Source organism: Schistocerca serialis, chromosome 2 (assembly GCF_023864345.2).
Source record: "Schistocerca serialis cubense isolate TAMUIC-IGC-003099 chromosome 2, iqSchSeri2.2, whole genome shotgun sequence".
Taxonomy (NCBI): domain Eukaryota; kingdom Metazoa; phylum Arthropoda; class Insecta; order Orthoptera; family Acrididae; genus Schistocerca; species Schistocerca serialis.
The window spans coordinates 1,035,111,265-1,035,131,838 of record NC_064639.1 but is presented as its reverse complement, the minus strand read 5'-3'; the positions used below and the strand labels follow the sequence as shown (position 1 = coordinate 1,035,131,838).

The 20,574-nt window shown below is 42.9% G+C and overlaps 1 protein-coding gene across 1 annotated transcript in view; it reads left to right on the top strand.

Annotated features, from left to right (window-relative positions):
• Window positions 1–6,592: 6,592 nt before the first annotated feature.
• Window positions 6,593–20,574, top strand: part of LOC126456609 (proline-rich protein 2-like) — a 115,832-nt gene continuing 101,850 nt past the window's right edge. Inside the window, exons 1-2 of the mRNA XM_050092353.1 lie at window positions 6,593–6,615; window positions 11,301–11,569. Coding sequence (XP_049948310.1) covers window positions 6,593–6,615; window positions 11,301–11,569 — 292 coding nt within the window. The remainder of the gene's footprint in view (window positions 6,616–11,300; window positions 11,570–20,574) is intronic.

The following is a 20,574-nucleotide window of genomic DNA, read 5'->3' as shown; positions in this document are numbered from 1 at the left end:
AGCTACCCCTCTCGTCCGGCTAACATATGGCACCACGTGTTTTCTGCCGGGCCCTGTCATTGACGAACGTCCTGTGCGGCCACCTCAACTCCGAACGTATAATATTTCCAGGGCGTCACAACTCGCCCGTTACCTCAGAGTATGCAATGTTACTTTTGTCGCTACAAAACCGAGTCAAATTTAAAAAGGACTTGCCGGCCGCGGTGGCCGTGCGGTTCTAGGCGCTCCAGTCCGGAGCCGCGCTGTTGCTACGGTCGCAGGTTCGAATCCTGCCTCGGGCATGGGTGTGTGTGATGTCCTTAGGTTAGTTAGGTTTAAGTAGTTCTAAGTTCTAGGGGACTGATGACCACAGCAGTTGAGTCCCATAGTGCTCAGAACCATTTGAACCATTTTTTTAAAAAGGACTTGGTAGTATGTACCCACCTACCGGTATGGCGTGTCACTCTTTACGGCGTGGATGCATCGGCTGATTCGATTGGGAAAGATCTCATAAAAGCTGTCGTATGCTCTCCTGTCGCAAGCTGGCCCAAAACTGTTGTATTTTCGATATCCTGGATACTGTCACTGGGATGGAATTGGCATCCGAGCTGGCCCCACAGACGTCCTATTTGGGAGAGATCTGGGATCTTCCTGACCTCACTAATACCTCAGCAGCAGATATGTTTGATATCCTGGATACTGTCACTGGGATGGAATTGGCATCCCAGCTGGTCCCACAGATGTCCTATTTGGGAGAGATCTGGGAATCTTCCTGACCTCACTGATACCTTAACAGCACTTGGAAATACGTGTCATGGTGGACAAGCATTGTCCTGTTGAAAAATGGGACCACGATATTGTTGCATGAGAGGTAGCACTTGGAAACAGAGGATATCCATGACATACCACTGTGCTATCAGAGTTCCGTCAGCCACCACCAGTCGTGACCTGAAGTCATCTCCGCCGGCCAGAGTGTCCGAGCGGTTCTAGACGCTACAGTCCGGGACCGCGCGACCGCTACGGTCGCAGGTTCGAATCCTGCCTCGGGCATGGATGTGTGTGGTGTCCTTAGGTTAGTTAGGTTTAAGTAGTTCTAAGTGCTAGGGGACTGATGATCTGAGATGTTAAGTCCCACAGTGCTCAGAGCCATTTTTTGAAGTCATCTCCGACGGATCCCCACGCCATAACGCCCGGAATACCACGGCTATGCCTCTTCTATACAGTGGAAGAATTGGACCCCTTCCCAGGTCCCTGTCGTACTTGCCGATGATGGTCATCCAGACTATTACAGAGTAGTGATTCGTCGCTGAACACAATGTGAGACCATTCATCAGTAGTCACTACTTCGCATTCATGGAATCACTTGAAATGCAGCTGTTTATATTGTGTGGCGTTAACGGAAGACAACGGATGGAGCGGTAATTCCCTACTCCGTCTGCTGCTAGTCTCCGAACCAAGTTGCTCGACGGTACACATTGTTGAAGGAAGTCCATTACTTTTTCTCGGATGTCAGGCGCAGATGTAAAACGATTACGATGTGCTTACTGCACGTTAAGGTGATCCTCACTTGTGATGGTCAGACAAGCTCCACCAGAACTTTGACGATTGATATGGCACCTCTCATCATCCTATGCTGTCCAAAATTGGGCCACTGTCACATCTGAATACTCCACAAACCACGTTATGGTGATCCTCACTTGTGGTGGTCAGACATGCTCCACCAGAACTTTGGCGATGGATATGGCACCTCTCACCATCCCATGCTGTCCAAAATTGGGCCACTGTCACATCTGAATTCTCCACAAACCACTTTATGGTGATCCTCACTTGTGGTGGTCGGACATGCTCCACCAGAACTTTGGCGATGGATATGGCACCTCTCATCATCCCATGCTGTCCAAACTTGGGCCACTGTCACATCTGAATACTCTACAAATCACGATTCGAGCAGCTGGTCAAATGGAGAACAACAATGAAGCCCCTTTCAATCCCTGTCAGGCGCTACAACGCAGTCTCAGACGAGTATGCGGCAGCACATTCGCAGTGATCACTCATCACATATCGCTATCACGCCCTTTGCATGGCTTACCAGGCTTGATAACAATACTTAACACGAAAGCAAAATGGTTCAAATGGCTCTGATCACTATGGGACTTAACATCTTAGGTCATCAGTCCCCTAGAACGTAGAACTACTTAAACCTAACTAACCCAAGGACATCACACACATCCATGCCCGAGGCAGGATTCGAACCTGCGACCGTAGCAGTCCCGCGGTTCCGGGTGCAGCGCCTAGAACCGCAAGACCACCGTGACCGGCAACACGAAAAACACTAGGGCTCTCTAGTTGCAGGTATACCTGTCACATACAACTGCGATTCTTAATCATTTACATATCCACCAATGGTGTGAAAGTGTACAAAGGTACGTTGATAACCGTCCATGTCTTGTGGGTGCTTCACTTGTTTTGTCAGACAATACATTTATTCGATACTTGTGTGCCGTGAATATCGTTACTCCACTGTACGCAACACAACTAGACTGCTGTGACAAGAACGTGATCCTTTGAACAACTACACGTTCCATATCGTAGTGTTTATTGTGAACATAATCTACGGAACCTACTTGCCAAATATGACTGCCTCACTTGTTTTGCTGATGAATTACGAAAAATAAGGAAGAATTGAGGGTTACCAACAGTATTTTTTGAAGTAATTACTGAATTTTTTAGTCCTTTATTTACCGAAGTATAGTTTTAAATGAATTTAAAAACTATTATTTTATGTGTATATTGTTTTATGTTTTAGATAGAACATCATAATACATAAAAAATCTTTTCTCGTTGTAGTGAAGTCTTTCTTGGGACGCCTCACACAGCAGGATCTTCAGACTGCCCGTCACCAATGTCTGTGGACTCCGCAACAGAAAAAAGAAAACTGACTTGTAATGACACTTATGTGTCTTTCTGGTAGTATTTCACACACTGATTTGAATTACAATGTCTAGAAGTCTGTAATGAAATAAATACTTTTAAAGCAGGAAATTATTGCGATTACTGCTGTAGGAATTTGCAAATACAGTACACCCTATCAGTTATATTGTATACGAGAACTCTGAGTTATTGAAGAGTATCCCCCGAGATATGTCTTCTTTTATTATGAGAAGTCAGTTTAATGGTAAACTGATCGATATTTTTAGCTATGTAATTGCGGTCAATCCATATTTACAGTTTGACTGATAAATACATACCTTCCAAAAACGTAAAGACAAAAGGCCTGACAGACGATTTGGAATTTGATTTCTTTGAAATAACTGAAACAGAACAAGATAATCAAACCAATTAGGTGTTGCAATATATTTAACATTTCAGAATGATATCGTTTTAATACTCATGAAACTCCATTATATGCATCACCACTTAGCAGTTAGTGAGCAAGGTAGTTCAAACCAGAGGCAGATGTCCTACGGCATGGAGAACCGCACGAAGTCCATTGGTCGGGTCAACGAAGTGTTACGTGCGTATGAAGGGATTGGGGTGGAGGGGATTCATGCGAATAGAGAAAGATATAAGTTTTTGGTAAGTGGTTCCGTTATCTTCTTCGAACTACGTATCATTCACTGACTAATATCTCATGAAAAGGAGCACAGCACACCTTTGCCGCTTTTTGTCAAACTAGAGGTATATTTCTGAAAACTATTGACGTGCATGAGGGACTTTTTCCTCGTAAAAGAAAACGCTACAGGTTCCTACCTTGCCTCTTTTCAGGAGGTATTCCTTTCACCCAAAGCGTGGTCCGAATCGTTGATTGTTGTATTCATTACTGTACAAGCGACGGACACTTGCGTCCGTCAGGAACTTAACAAAACAGTTACGACAAGTGTCAGTACCTTCGTTTCAAGGTCAGTCAGCGAAAAATTTCTGCAAGACGAAGTTATGATTATCTAGACCCCTTTCTTCCTTTGGGGCACACCAAAGTACGCTTCAAACTTTCGCGGCACCCTTACATTTGATTCTTTTCGTAGATGCAAAAAAGCAAATACTTAAAATACACACAGCACACTTTTTGAATCATTATGAGCGTAATCGCTTACAATGATGGGAGATTTCCTGCAAATTAGGGAACTGCCAGAACGATTCGGTGATAATTTTTTATGTTCTAGATATTTTATCTGCGGAAGACCATCAGACATTAAAAATTTCGCGACACCCACATCGGTTGAGAAACGCTGCTTTAAACAGTACCAACAATGAAGAGTAATGAAATGTTTAAGAAAATGAAAAAAAGGTATTTTCCCAAATGGTTTGCTTTACCAACAGTCTAATCTGTGATGTATTATTAATTTGGACGTATTACGTCACTGTGTGGCGTCGCTGAAAGTAAACCATTGCTGCCTACTTGTAACTAAACATTTCCAGTGATGCTATTGTGGGGTCATGGTGCGCAGTGCCTCATTTCATGTACACTGCCGGAAAAAAAAAATCGTAACACCAAGAAAGAAAGTGCGACTTTAACGAAAGTTGGTACCCGTGTTTCTACATCTGAAGTCTGATGTATATTCAAATTTCCCGCCAGTCGCTTGCGAATGGCGATAGTAGCACCACTGTGAGGATGCAAATAAGGTTTGCTTTAAATACACGCTGTCAGCGTTAGTTACCTTTGAGAATGGACATGGTGAGCTGTTATTAGTCAGGAATACTATTATGGCAACAACACCTCAATGAGTTTGAATGAGGTCTTGTAATAGGGATACGAGAAGTTGGACGTTACTTCTGCGATAACGTGGAAAGACTTGGTAGGAATGTAGCCACTATGTATGACTGCTGGCAGCGGTGGTCACGGGAAGGCCGGTCTGCGGACTGCCATGTACCTCTACCGCAAAGAACGACCATCGTGTTCGTTGTGTGGTACTGGATCATCGTACAGCATCTGCAGCAGCAATTTGAACAGCATCTGGCACCGGTGTGGCACAACGAGCTGTTACAAATTGGTTACTTGAAGGACGGCTTCGAGTCAGACGTTCTGTAGCGCGCATTCCGCTGACCCTAAACCAACGCCATTTGCGACTTCATTGGTGTCAAGGGACAACTCACTGGTGGGCAGTATGGAGGTTTGTGGTGCTTTCTTATGAAATTTGATTCTGCCCCAGTGCCAGTGATGGCTGTGTGTTGGCTAGAAGGAGGCCAGTTAAGGGCCTGCAGATAACCTGTCTGGGTGCTAGACAAACCGGACATACACCTGGAGCTATGATCTGGGATGAGATTTCGCATCACATCAGGAGTAGTCGCGTGGTTATCCCACGTATCCTGAAGGCAAATTTGTACGTGAATTTCGTGATTATACCTTTTGTACTGTCATTCACAAACAGCACTCCAGGGAGTGTTTTCCAGCAGGATAACGCTCGCCCAGATACCGCTGTTGAAATCCAACATGCTCTACATCGTGTTGATATGTTGCCTTGGCCTGCTCGATCACCACATCTGTCTCCAGTCAAATACTTCTACGACATCATCGGATGACAACTCCATTGTCATCCACAAATGGCATTAACCGCACCTGTACTGACCAACCAAGTGCAACAGACATGGAACTCCGTGCCACAAACTGACATCCGTCACCTGTGTAGCACAATGTTTGCACGACTGCGTGGCTGCAGTCAACACACTGGCGTTTACACCGGTTATTAACATATCAGCATTTTACATTTACAATACCTTATCTCGAGCTTAGATTAACCTGTAATCTTGCAAAGTTAACCACTTAAATGTATTCCTGAAATTTAATGATCCTACATTAATTACATTTTGGTGTTGAGTTTTTTTCCGTCTGCATATTTACCGGGTTGGTACTAAATTTACTTCACGTGGACGGTTTCGAAGGTAGGATGCGGGTATAAATACGTAAACTGCTGGTAGTCGGACAATATCTAAGACATGTTAAGTGATGAAACTATATCCCTAAATATTGTAGAAGAACAATTGTTGTCTGTAAGTTAACCCTGCAACACATGTGATCGTAACACACTAAAAGAAGAAGGGTATAATCATGGAAACTGTATGCACATTTCTTCAGTGGAGTGTTAAAGAAATATGAACAAGAAATATAATTTAAAAACTGTACGTATGACCGTCTAAGCTCAGCAATAACTCAGTCAGGCCACGTGCTCTTTCAGCCTGAAGAATAACTGCCAAAAATAAGGGCAGAATATAATTTTCGGAATTATCGTGCCTACTGTCCTTTGACATAAGTGACGCGACTTAAATAACAGTGATTGGTAGTTGCTGAAGCATAGATGTATATGGAATTTCCCCACATTTGTTCTATAAGTCCCCTGATTACGTCCACGTTAACATGTACGTGGATCCTCGTTGTTCTATGCAACAAATTTTTGAAATAAATGCGACCGAATAGAGATTCCTGGTGCCAGAAAGGGTATCAGGCTACCCTCTGCAACGAGCATTACCAAACCCACATTAACGTATCGACTCTGCGAAAACACTGGATAAAGACCAGGAAAAATAAGAAAAAAGTTGCACTTTGCCATCCGAGCAGTAGTACTGTCTAATACTGAGAAATTTACACAACGCATGGTAGGCCTTCTGATGAAGTATCAGAATGGTTTTCTGTCTAGTATACAGGTAAGTTCGAAAACGTGCACCCATATCCATATTCAAAATATTCCTAAATTTTGACGCATCCAGTTCCGAAACCATGCACCGATGTGTAGTGAATCCTTCAAAACTGATCAGCTTCGCATCTCACAACCGTTCACTAACGATGACGGCGTACGAGGTTCCCTCTTGAATACTGACGAAAGCTCCACCCTACACAAGATAATAATCACTGTTTTCTTTTCTATACACCCAGTACACAGGGTGAACCATAAATCCACCGATGATTTTCGAAAGTTGTTTAAAGATTCCTTCTGAGTATTTTGGTCTACGGCACTCACAGTCTCCGGTGGTTCGTTATACAGCAATAATGTAGCTATGATTTTTTTAGGTTTGTCATCGTAGCCACCATTGTAGTCACCATTGAAATGAAGAAGCCTGTAATATGCAATAACTAAACAGTAAGAAACGCGTAGTATTGCAACATCCTCAGACGAAACATGTACACTTTTATTGCACCTTGAGCGTAACAGACGACCGCCACCACGAATTTACCGGTTGAAGGTGTGGCTTTGAAGGTTTTCTCCAGAGGAGGGGTGATGTGGCGCCACTCCATAGATTGCTGTACTGTTTCCGCTTCGAAATGATGAACACATGTTTCATCGCTTGTGAATATATTCGAAAAAACTGTCACGATGAGCTTCGTAACGCGCAAGCCATTCTGCACAGATAGCCCTACAAGGAATCCAGAGAGCACACACCTTTGAGTATCCCAAATGATAGGTGAGGGTGTCAGCACTAGCAAAAGAGACGTCCAGTTGAGCAGCGAGGGGTCTGGTCGTGATACGTCGATCAGTTCGAACGAGAGTGTCCACACGTTCCAAAATTGCACAGCTGTGTGTGGCCGACCTGCACGCTAGAGATCAGACAAGTTTGCACGACCTTGTTGCGATGATGACAGACTCCTCGCCTAACGTCTAGCCGTGCTTTTGTTCACTGACAGGTCCGCCTAAACATTCTCAAAGCGCCTATGAACATCTGCGATGCTCAATGACATATCTCTGCTTGGAACACACCTCCACTACAGATGCCATTTTGAAGCTACCTCACGAAACTGTAAGGACTGAAGCGGGAACATTCCACGATGTCGCACAGCAAATTCGCATTTCTTCAATCGATATTGGCAGGGAAAAAATGTGGACGCCCCCCGTATACTTGTTTTTCGATGTTGAAATCTCGCAATCAGAAATGCGTTTCTCCTAATAATCAGGGAGGCAGGATTTATTTTCTGCAAGCAAGTGATACTTTTTCCAGCTAGCAGAATGTTTTACTATTAGGGAGATCGTCGTATGAAGCCTTTAACGTAGGGCCAATATTATTACAAGCTCTTAAAATGAAAATGAAAGAATAAAAATGCGACACGTGTCGCATTCCCGGTGTTATTATATTTTGAAAATAAAAAAGGTAGTCCAAAGTCTTTGAGGGATCACGCTTTAGCTGCACGTCTGGCGTGGACGAGATTCGTTCTCAATTTGGGTGCCCGTCTAAAAATAATAAAGGAGACTGGATTTTGTTAACATCACAGGTACAAAAGATGAAAGAAACAGCCAACACGAGAGAGCGAAGAAAACTTTTAGTGCGCCTCGTGGCGAAGATAAGGCGATAGTGGATGGATTTCTACTGGTAGGTGAAGTGGGGAGGGAGATGGGTAGTCAATATGAAAGTGGTGTCTGTAGGAGGCGATCAAACAACTGGGAACAACAGGGATCCGCCTGTTACAGTTGGACAATCAGTAATCTTAAATTTGTATGAAGTGACTTGGGAAACGGTACAAGGGAGCCTTGCCAGAATAATGGAGACTCCGTGGCAATAACGTCATATTGTGAGTTGTATGTATGCATACAATGACTTTTTAAAATATTCCCATCTCTTACGCCAACAGTAGCCACGGCTACGACGTTTTCGCTTGCTTGCATAGTGAGTTTTTAAGAAGATCTTTCAAGAACAGGAATCTGATTATTGGAAGTAATACGAGTTTCTCCTTCTAAACTGATGGACTGAATATGCCTGGCATTTTAAAACTTGTGTCTGGCCGGGACGGTGGGGACTTTAACCCAGAACCTAGCTTTCCTCGGCTATGCAAAGGTGCGGGTTCGGTTCCCGATCTGGTATGCAGTTATAACTAGCCAGAAGTTTCGAAACAACACATTTCAAGTTAAACTTTATTTATTTATTTTTGTTGCAAGGAGACAAGAAGGTGCTGAGTGAATGGTGAAGAAATGTAGTCATAGAATAAATATCATCGAAGCCACGTCGGTCAGCAACTTGATATAGCCAGGAGCAATTACTGCTGATCGTTGTTAAGAACTTATTGTATACGTTGAGAGAAGAATTAATTTAATATGCTCGATTATGAAAGCAGATTTTATCTCCTGCTGATTTCACTACATTAAAAACTTTGTTTGCAGTTATATTCATTATAGAACAGAAAAGAGAAATATCACTTTATTGCGATACGTAGTATCATCTAAAATGCAGAGGTTAATTAATATATTCGTTGCTTCTTGGCAACTGTCGGCAATCGATAATTTAAACAAATAGTTGTTCACTGCTACCTTCCTTGATTTTTAAGATTTTAAATAATACATTACATTACATACGTGTCAGTTTTATTACTATTTATTTGTCGATAGATCAATAAAAGGAAACTGGACCAAATTTCAAAACTGAGAAGAGATATCGAAGTTCTTCGGCATACAGTTACTAAAAAGTAAGATCGAAAAATCATATCTGATGACGCGTCTTCTTTGTTACTGCACTTTTGCACTTCTACAGACGCGAAATTTAACCGACAGGAAAAAGATGCTGTGATATGCAAATGATTAGCTTTTCAGAGCATTCACACAAGGTTGGCGCCGGTGCCGACACCTACAACGTGCTGACAGGAGGAAAGTTTCCAACCGATTTCTCATACACAAACAGCAGTTGACCGGCGTTGTCTGGTAAAACGTTGTTGTGATGCCTCGTGTAAGGTGGAGAAATGCGTACCATCACGTTTCCGACTTTGATAAAGGTCGGATTGCAGCCCATCGCGATTGCGGTTTATCATATCGGGACATTGCTGCTCGCGTTGGTCGAGATCCAATGACTGTTAGCAGAATATCGAATCGGTGGGTTCAGGAGGGTATTACGGAACGCCGTGCTGGATCCCAACGGCCTCGTATCACTAGCAGACGAGATGACAGGCATGTTGTCCGCATGGCTGTAACTGATCGTGCAGCCACGTCTTGATCCCTGAGTCAACAGATGGGGACGTTTGCAAGACAACAACCATCTGCACGAACAGTTCGACGTCGTTTGCAGCAGCAGGGACTGTCAGCTTGGAGACCATGGCTGCGGTTACCCTTGACGCTGCATCACAGACAGGAGCGCCTGCGATGGTGTACTCAACGACGAACCTGGTTGCACGAATGACAAAACGTCATTCTTTCGGATGAGTCCAGGTTCTGTTTACAGCATCACGATGGTCGCATCCGTGTATGGCGACATCGCGGTGAACGCACATTGGAAGCGTGTATTTGTCATCGCCATAATGGCGTATCACCCAGCGTGATGGTATGGGGTGCTGTTGGTTACAAGTCTCGGTCACCTCTTGTTCGCATTGATGGCACTTTGGACAGTGGACGTTACATTTCAGGTGTGTTACGACCTGTGACTCTACCCTTCATTCGATCCCTGCGAAACCCTACATTTCAGCACGATAATGCACAACCGCATGTTGCAGGTCCTGTACAGGCCTTTCTCAATACAGAAAATGTTCGACTGCTGCCCTGGCCAGCACATTCTCCAGATCTCTCACCAATTGAAAAGGTCTGGTCAATGGTGGCCGAGCAACTGGCTCGTCACAATACGTCAGTCACTACTCTTGATGAACTGTGGTGTGGTGTTGAAGCTGCATGGGCAGCTGCACCTGTACACGCCATCCAAGCTCTGTTTGACTCAATGCCCAGGCGTATCTAGGCCATTATCACGGCCAGAGGTGGTTGTTCTGGGTACTGATTTCTCAGGATCTATACACCCAAATTGCCTGAAAATGTAATCACATGTCAGTTCTAGTATAATATATTTGTCCAATGAATATGCGTTTATAATCTGTATTTCTTCTTGATGTAGCAATTGTAATGGCTAGTAAGGTAAATTACTTCAGTTCTGAGCAGCGAACGTGAGTTTAATCTGTATTCTAGGTTGAAAAATACCACTGAATCTCTTGAAGTTGCAACGTTGGTGATATAAGTGTTAACGTAGTACGTATATCAATCTGAGGGACAACTTCTCAGGTCTCTGCCATTAATAGTGTCATTTTCTGTCTCGTTCGGGAGACGTAAAGTTGTTGTCAGTAAAATGTGTGCCCAGCGAGGGACTGTGGAGGGATACTGCCCCCACCCTCTCCCAACCCCATGTCATAAAAAATGTTCAAAAACGAACTCATATTCATCTCTGCCAAACAGACGTATCAGCTCATCATTACTTTTAGGCGAACCAAAATATGTAATGGGTAGAGGTTGTAGCATTTGCACACAGAGCCAACTGTCGTGAAATTGCAGAACTGAATCGTCACAGATGTACCAAGCCCCTGCCGTGGTTGACGTAAACTGGTAGGGCCGCGGACATTTTGCTGTGCTGTTTCTGTCATAGTGAGGCGCCTCTCGCAGAGCGCCCCCGCAGGCGTGCGACACCGGAGACGGCGGCGGCGGCGGCGGCGGCGGCGGCGGCGGCGGTGTGGGAGACGTGACGCGCGCGCCGGAAGCACCCACACCCACACCCTGGTCCCCCCATCCCCCTCGCGGAAAGCGATACGGCCGCTCCGCGCCGCCTGCAGCACCCCGCGCAGCGCTGTGTCAGTTCCCACCCGCTGCCTCTCCGCCGCTCCGCAGACGTGTCAACAACAGCCGCGTGTGCCGCTTTCACATTCCAGATCGCGGTGCGTCCGAAGAGATCGGAAACAATATTCTCGACGAGTGTTCCAAAGCGTCGCCGGTCGGGACACGAGGCTGCAACGTTTCCTACATTTTCAGCTATTTTCAGCCATGTTGAATCGCTCATCTACATCTACATCTACGTGACTACTCTGCTATTCACAATGAAGTGCCTGGCAGAGGGTTCAATGAACCACATTCAAGCTATCTCTCTACCTTTCCACCCTCGAACGGCACTCGGGAAAAACGAGCTCTTAAATTTTTCTGTGCGAGCCCTGAATTCTCTTATTTTATCGTGATGATCATTTCTCCCTATGTAGGTGTGTGCCAACAGAATGTTTTCACAATCGGAGGAGAAAACTGGTGATTTCATGAGGAGATCCCGTCGCAATGAAAAACGCCTTTGTTTTAATGATTGCCACTCCAATTCAAGTATCATGTCTGTGACATTCTCACCCCTGTTTCGCGATAATACAAAACGAGCTGCCCTTCTTTGTACTTTTTCGATGACATCCGTCAGTCCCACCTGATGCGGATCCCACACCGCACAGCAATACTCCAGAATAGGGCAGACAAGCGTTGTGTAAGCAGTCTCTGTAGGCCTGTTGCACCTTCTAAGTGTTCTGCCAATGAATCTCAGTCTTTGTTTTGCGCTACCCACAATATTATATATGTGATAGTTCCAATTTAGGTTATTTGTAATTGTATTTACTTGAATTTACAGCCTTCAGATGTGTGTAGCTTATCGTGTAATCGAAATTTAGCTGATTTCTTTTAGTACTCATGTGAATAACTTCACACTTTTCCCTATTCACGGTCAATTGCCACCCTTCGCACCATACAGATGTCTTATCTAAATCATTTTGCAAGTAGTTTTGATCATCTGCTGACTTTACAAGACGGTAGATGACAGCATCATCTGCAAACAACATTGTCTTCTATATCGTTAATATAGATCAGGAACAATAGAGGGCCTATAATACTTCCTTGGGGATGTATATATATATATATATATATATATATATATATGTGTGTGTGTGTGTGTGTGTGTGTGTGTGTGTGTGTGTGTGTGTAGAACGTAAAGGAAAACATTGTTACTAAAAATCTTTCCAATTTACTTTAATTTTTACACATTACTGTAAGAAACGTTTAGACACATATAGCACGTATAGACTATATACTGTTTGATTAATATATAGACACATATAGCACGTATAGACTATACACTGTTTGATTTTTTCATTGTTAGACTTGCTGCTGCCTTACCCTTATTAGATTTTGTTTTTATAGCCTTGTACTCGCCTGACAAGAAAACCTGTTCTTCCTGTCATCACACTTCTCAAATTCCCACTGTATATAACTTCAGAGAATACATTTCCATGCTCCGACTGAGAGAACGCCAGCTTTGTTTTTCCTGATGATGAGATCCTCCTGAGTAACCATCCAGAGGTTCGAATAAGTAACTATTTTACGTCCGGGATATTTTACCGAAGAATATGCCATCATCACTTAACCATAAGGTAGAGTTGTACTTATTCTGTAAAAATAATGGATGTAGTTATCTCTTTCTTTCAGCTGTTCGCAGTACTAGAAGAGCAAGCTCGCTTTAGCTAATGTTACAAGGCCAGATTAGTCTGTCAACCTGAGTGTTCCCGTACAGGCTGCTGCCCCATTCAGGAACCATAGCCCAGTCCGGGCTTCCTTTGTGGTTACATCTTCGGTACGGCTATCTGTATTGTTGAGCCTCACAAGGCATCCCACCTCGGTAAAGTCCACAGTCCACCGATGTTTCCATTTGATTACTGTTAACAGCATTTGCTTCTTCGAAGACATTGATCTTTGCATGATAGTCTGACAAGTTTATTTTAATTATTGTCTTTAGACACGCTGGTGATATTTCTCCAAGCAAAGCAACTTGTCTCTTCTGGATGGCTCAAATTTCGCACGCATAAACTAGACTTGGCTGTACAATAAACTTTTACACTTACGGCTACGTCCGTATGTTCACGTGCTGTTTGTCTAAAATAATCGTCCGTAAGCAACCGGAAACTCTGCTAACACATTTGACACGGTGTCGAATTTCATTGTTTCCATATACCGATAGATGAGTGCCGATATAGGGAAGCTGATGTACATTCCGCAAGAAATCGCCATTACGTGTGATGTAGGGTGGCATTAAGGCTGATACATTTTATGATGCTTGTTTTTATTAAGATCTAGGTCAGCGACTTTACAATCTTCGCTAATAGCAATCAAAGTAACTTGTACATTATCTTCTGAGTTGGCCGAAACAAAGCTGTGATCAGGGTACTGGAGTTCTATAACGCCAGTTAAAGGAACATTGTCCCTGGTCCTTAGTCGTTTTAGGTTGAGCAATCCTCAGACAGTCGTGTGTTGTGTATTTACATCTGAGGGTAATTTTGCTTTCGACCGCTACAGTCGCAGGTTCGAATCCTGCATGGAAGTGTGTGACGTCCTTAGGTTAGTTAGGTTTAAGTAGTTCTGGGGGACTGATGACCTCAGATGTTAAGTCCCATAGTGCTCAGAGCCATTTGAGCCAATTTTGCTTTCACAGGATGGATGAGAATAAGCTGGGGACTATTGGGCGTCCCTGTATAGCACCAACGACTACTCCAAGTGGTTCTTGCTCATCACTAGAGGGAACTGTGGCATTCATGTTGTCATGCGACAGCCGAGAAACCTACATGCATTATTGTGGGCAGCCAATTTAAATGGTATATCTCACAGTGAGTCTGGCTTCACAGAGTTGAAGACCTTGACAATGTGTCTTGAGTGCAGGCGTTTAAGAACTGACAAAATTACGCCAAGAAAAAAATTCTGTCCACCCTTCTTGTCTTGGATACAATGTTATTAATATTTGTCAGAAAAATATGCGACTATGAATTACGAGGGTTAGATGCAAATTTTTAAGTATCAGCTTGATAAATGAAGCTTTGTTCACTAAATTCGGTGATGTTGTTCATCTTCCTCTATCAGGGTGTATACGCGGACAAGGATAAAAAATTCCCGGATTTTGTCCGGGTTTCCCGGTCAAAAATACACTTTCTCCCGGGTGAAAAAACACTTTTTCTGTGTTAAGTGACAGTATATTTTCCCTCAGAACTGCAAAACTTATCAATTCTTTTGAATGGTTATGGTTGTATACACGGTCGTAGAATTACCCGGCACTTTAGAAGACGAAACTCAGGGAAAAAGACACATTTTGGAAATATCTTTGATGAGCAGAAACATGAACGCTGTGTATTTTCGTATTACGAAAGTATACATTGGAATTGCACCAAACACTGCATGTTACTAAGCTAAGCTTTCGCATACAATGTTGATTTTTTGCGCGTGTTACACTTTAAGATATATCACACAAATGTGCCAGTAAAATTTTTAATAATGACATAAATGTCTGATCTTCAGGGTTCGAAATTCTTCTAAAAGGATCGTCATCTTGAATTGATTTTTAAATGAGAGTCAAACGCTCTGTGATTTAAGAAATCCGTGGTACATTCTCTCACATAGTACAACTTACGTAAAAGGATATTTACTTTGAAAGTAACGTTTTTCGAACAACAATTCGCAATATATTCCGCGACCTGTTAGAAATAGGTTCGTTTCAGCAGTTGCCAGAGAGCGCAGATAACAGTCGACAACGCGCTTGCGCAGCTACCATGAAAATGGCTGGTTCAAATGGCTCTGAGCACTATGCTCAGAGCACTTCTGAAGTCATCAGTCGCCTAGAACTTAGAACTAATGAAACATAACTAACCTAAGGACATCACGCGCATCCATGCCCAAGGCAGGATTCGGACCTGCGACCGTAGCGGTCGCTCGGTTCCAGACTGTAGCGCCTAGGACCGCACGGCCACTCCGGTCGGCAGCTACCATGACGTAGCCCGTATGTACGTACGTGTAAAACATTGAAAGATCATAATTATGACATAAAAGAAACAAGACATCAGAGGATATTCCAAGAGCATCGGAATTTTGTGAACCATACTAAAATGTGACATTTTAAGTGCATACTTAAAGCGTACATTCGTATGCCCAGATTCCCAATGATATTTAGCTTTTCAATGTGGTTTTCGGGGTGTAAATTCCCTTGGAGCACCATTACTGTTCTATATTATGTTTGGTTCTTTATTATGGCATAATGCCATACATGCTAGAAGATGAAAACGTGCACTTGAAATGAAGCCAACAGTTGAAACTAGCCAATACTGTGGAATTACATATTTCGTTTCAAATACATTGCCTGCCTCTGCGAAAAAGGTTAATAAAAGTCAAATTTCTTTAGCAAACAGACAAAACTAATTCATTGTTCTGCAAGGCGATTAATGCTTGACATTCAGAAAGGTGGAAACTTTGTAAATTCTAAGGTGTCTCTTATATGTTTATTCTTGTGTACTGTATAATATTCAGCTAATTATTGGTGCATGGGAGCACTCTTGACATCTATAAATGGTCTCACCGAGATATTGAATTTATGTATTTTGGGTTGACTTCTGAGGACTGGTGTTCATGCAGAGTTTTGTACTAAGTGCCGCGTGGAGGGGACGCTCGGTTTGAGGCGCCATGTCACGGATTGCGCGGCCCCTCCCGCCGGAGGTTCGAGTCCTCCCTCGGGCATAGGTGTGTGTGTGTGTGTTGTTCTTAGCATAAGTTAGTTTCAGTAGTGTGTAAGTCTAGGGACCGATGGCTTCAGCGGTTTGGTCGCTTAGGAATTCACACATATTTGTACTAAATTTTGTTTCTGTGCTTTTGTAACAATTTATTATTTAACGTCTTTTTTTCAGATTCGTTTGGAACTTATTACTTGGATCAATTTTAGGTTCTTCATCACTGTGTTTTTCGAAAAGTTCCTACTTACTCATATGTTCCTGTTTACCCATGAGCACTGCAACAGTTGGTTTAAAATAAAAGAAATATTGAATTACAAAAGGTAGACAATATTTATTAATATCTACAAAAGAAACATAAATGTAGTGGCAAATAAAGAAGAAAGATGGTAAATATCAACAAATTAATAATTACATAGCTTTACTTTTTGAGGTGATAATCAAAACTGTATGAATATCCGTGAAGCGTGTTTTGCGCCAGAGACATGTGTCTGCGGAACGAGAGGTTGAGACGTTGAAGAGAAACACTGCATTGGCCTCGTAGTCGTGCAGACAGTAATAGTCCTGTGCGAGGCGCACACTTGTTACGCCGCAGGTGCAAAGTACTCGCGAAATTTTAGCACGCCGCAACATATTACTCATTAAATCAACCAGTAGAGCGTGTGCAGGATGATTATCACGTATTCGATTTATTAGCGCGTCATAGATATAATCGCCTCCGTATTCATCGGAAGAGGAGGCAATAACTCGCGGTGCTATCTGTTGCGGTGAGGTGAGGTGAGGTGATGTATGCGTTGTGTGACGGCACGACATCCCGGCCCCTGCGCCCGTAACGAGCCGCTCTGCCGATAACAACCATTTGCTCGTCATCATTAGCGGCTGCCGGATGCCGCCGGTATATATATCTTCCGCATTTTTCCCTATACGATCCTCAATCATCCAGCGGTGTGTCGATACACTCACAGATGTGTGGACGTGAGCAGTATGGGGCAGAAGATTCATTTTGCTACAGCCTTTGGTTGAGAAAATTTTACCACTGGTCTAGCTAATTCGTTTGTCCAAGAAGCAGAAACAGTATCAATATATTCGTGTAGAGCATGATTCAGCAGCCCCTATCGCTGGGCTTTATGCAACCAAAAACGCCTGCAAAAACCATGCACGACATTTTCATATTCTCTTGTTCATTACTTGTGAACTATTAGTCCTAGAGACATGACGAGCAGTAATTTCTTGTAGGATAATATAGTTAAATTTTGTATTTGGAGACTTTTAGCTGGAGGCCCTAGTTCTCGAAGTATTCAAGGGAAAGGCATTTTAAGGTCACTTTTGTACATTTCTCTTGATTAATTCTAAAACTATGGCCTCTACCGAAAAAATGTCCCAGTATAAAATTTAACTGCATTAAATTTCCAACAAAAAGGCATGTTCACTTTTTGTAGGACTAGTTGTTTGCATGCAACGAGTGAGACAGTATGAAAGGCTTGAGCATGGCATTTGAAGTCGTTGCGGGTTGCATAAAACCAAGTGGTAGGAGCAACTGGAGCACCCTGTGTACTGGGAGTTTCAGAGCCTTAGTATCAAACGTCTTGGGCCACGATCACGTCATGGGGAACAAATTCTATTCGAGACGAAATGATCGCTGACACTTCTCAGTGATGCTAGTCGTCCTTCAGTATTCACCAGCCCTGGGTCGGCGAGTTTCACATTGCTATCAGGGTCTACTAATACGTGGTGCTGCATACTACCTACCCCAGTAAATTGATAGAGAGATTTCCAACAAGAAAACCTTTAGAATGAGTGTGTTTAAGTGGAAAAAGGTGTTTTAGAAGCGGGCCAGGTACTTTAATTTGCTCAGTGTATCCGCTTTCACATGGAGCAGAAGACTGGATTATAGGCAATACTCATTGCATTCAAACCTCTCATAGTGTCTACACTCTGCCACTCTTAGATAACCAATAAAAAAAGGATGCCTAAGATCACCGGGAAGTGACAGTGAACATTTTACCTCTAATAAACGTTCTTCATCAGGACTTGATCTATCACAACTAGATATTTGATGCAAAGATTTTGAAACACCCTAAACATTTTACACACACACACAGGAAATAAAATGAAAATAAGAAATACGTAGTACTATTATTAGTTCTTAAATATTTTACGTGGTGGGAGACTGTAGGTATTTTATTTAGCTATATCAGTTTCCTTTGTGAAGCACAAAACCGTTTTACATATAATTATGATCTTTGGATATTTCAACACTCGATAGAGTAAAAATTTTTCTCAAGTCTGAATACTATCAAACGCTTTCACACCACATTTTCTAACATTGCGTTATGAAAGTTTTTGTCTTTTGTGTCTAACAGGTCCGCTCAAAGCTAAGGTCGAGTAACCTTGACTTGTAGGATTCGTCTGAAATTACGAAATGAGTAGCCGCCATGTCGCCTGTAGAAAAACTATCGGAATTCTTTAATGTGATTTGGAAAAGATGCAGATTTCGTGTTACAGATAAATTTGACACACTAATTGTCGGTGAAGCCGAACAAAAACCTCTCCCCCAATGCTTCCAGTTATTACAATGCAGAAAGCCATGTTTTGCTAATTATTTGGAAATGGAATATGACCAGAGATATCTAAATAATGCACGCTACTCCAAGCAATAATTTTCTTTGAAATTATATTTTCAACTTGAATAGACTTACATGAATCAACAATGAACAATCAAAATGCAAGCTCAAGAGAAAACGTTAGAGGAGAAGTGAATGATTTTACATTGTTTCGTCACATTTATACTTTTACGAAAGAACAAATTTGACCATGTTGTGACATTCTCTACATCATGTATCTGGTTAACTTACAGTTTTTTGTTCTGGTACCTTACAGTGCTACGCACCTTGTCTCTTTATTATTTACAGTTTATTACTCGTATGAAAGGTAGCGTGAAAAAAATACGAAAAATAACTCAATTCAATAAAAGAGGCGTCACAACATACGTTAATACAAATGTTAAGTACTTAAATAAAATGTCGTCAGTTGTCATACAAAAATGTTTTCCACTTGCTTTTAATCTGGTTCACACTGTTTATGAACATTTTTAATCCACTAGGGAGTTGGTCAGACATCATTATGGGTTCATAATAGCCCCCACTCCCACCCTCAGTCTTTGTCTTATGGTTTTTGATTGACACGAGTCATAACAGGAAAGCCGATGGTGAGTTTCTAATGAGATGTGGCGCCACAGAGTCATCCGCTATCTGACTTCTGCCACAGAGAGCACTGAATTAACCCCGACGCCCAGCCGAGTGGGGAGAGGGGCCGTTGGACCGCCACAACGCTGAGGGAAGCAGTGCGCTGCTGGCGTCAGCGTCCGTGACCTCCAATGGTTGCCAGCCTTCCACGGGTCTGATGTCAGAAACGCAGAGCACCAGCTCAGCAGTCACAATGGGAGTCGCCGTCTATACGTCAGCACTGGCCAATAGACAACAGAGAGAGGCGTGGTTGCCTCAACACGATGTATTGAAGTCAATAAAAGTTACTCATAACTGTCAACAATGTTTCCACTGGGTGGGAGAGGGGGGTGACTTCGGCCACACCGCTCTCACCGGATCCGTGGTGTCGTGAGTTCTGACGTCGCCATAATCAGCAGTGCAGGGTGTGATACTCCTTCAGCATGACGTCCAAGCCACAGACTACATTGTCTTCATTTGTGATGATTGAGACTATTCTGTTCTTGTACGGTAACAGTCATGGGGTTGAAGTTTGGGGGTCGTAATTATACGATAGTTACCTTTCAACTGTGGATTTTTCACAGTTTAAAGAAAATTCTAGAAAAGAGTGGTTAGTACCTGTGCGTTGCCCACAGTGCAGTTTACTTGGCCGTCCTGCCCCTTCTGCCGAGTCTGTAGCAGTTATACGGACAAGCAATATAGTGTCCAGATGGCTCATGGATACGCAGAAGACGAGCACCACTTCCTGTTCTATCTGGGTTATTAGGAGATTATTGTTTTGTGATGTTTAAGATATTAATTTTAAGTAAGAAGAAGGCATTGCCAAAATCGGAGACGCAAATTGTCACCTGTGAGGAGGCTATATAGTCGTCGGTGAATCAGGTGGCTCTATTAAGGGCAGATAAAGTGGTCGCAGGCAATAAACTGACGGTGAAATATCAAAAAATAGAGGTGTTAAGGTCACAGGCTCTAGGAATCGATCTGGCAATTGCTAATCTACTTTCTTCCTTCCCTGGTAGGGCATCGGAGGATGTGTTGGCATTTGTGGAGAATCTCACTGGTTGGTTTCATGAATGTTGTTACCGATAGAAAAGTTATGTTTGACAGGGGAAGCAAACTCATTTGTGCGGTGCACAAAGGTGCTACGCAATGTGCAAC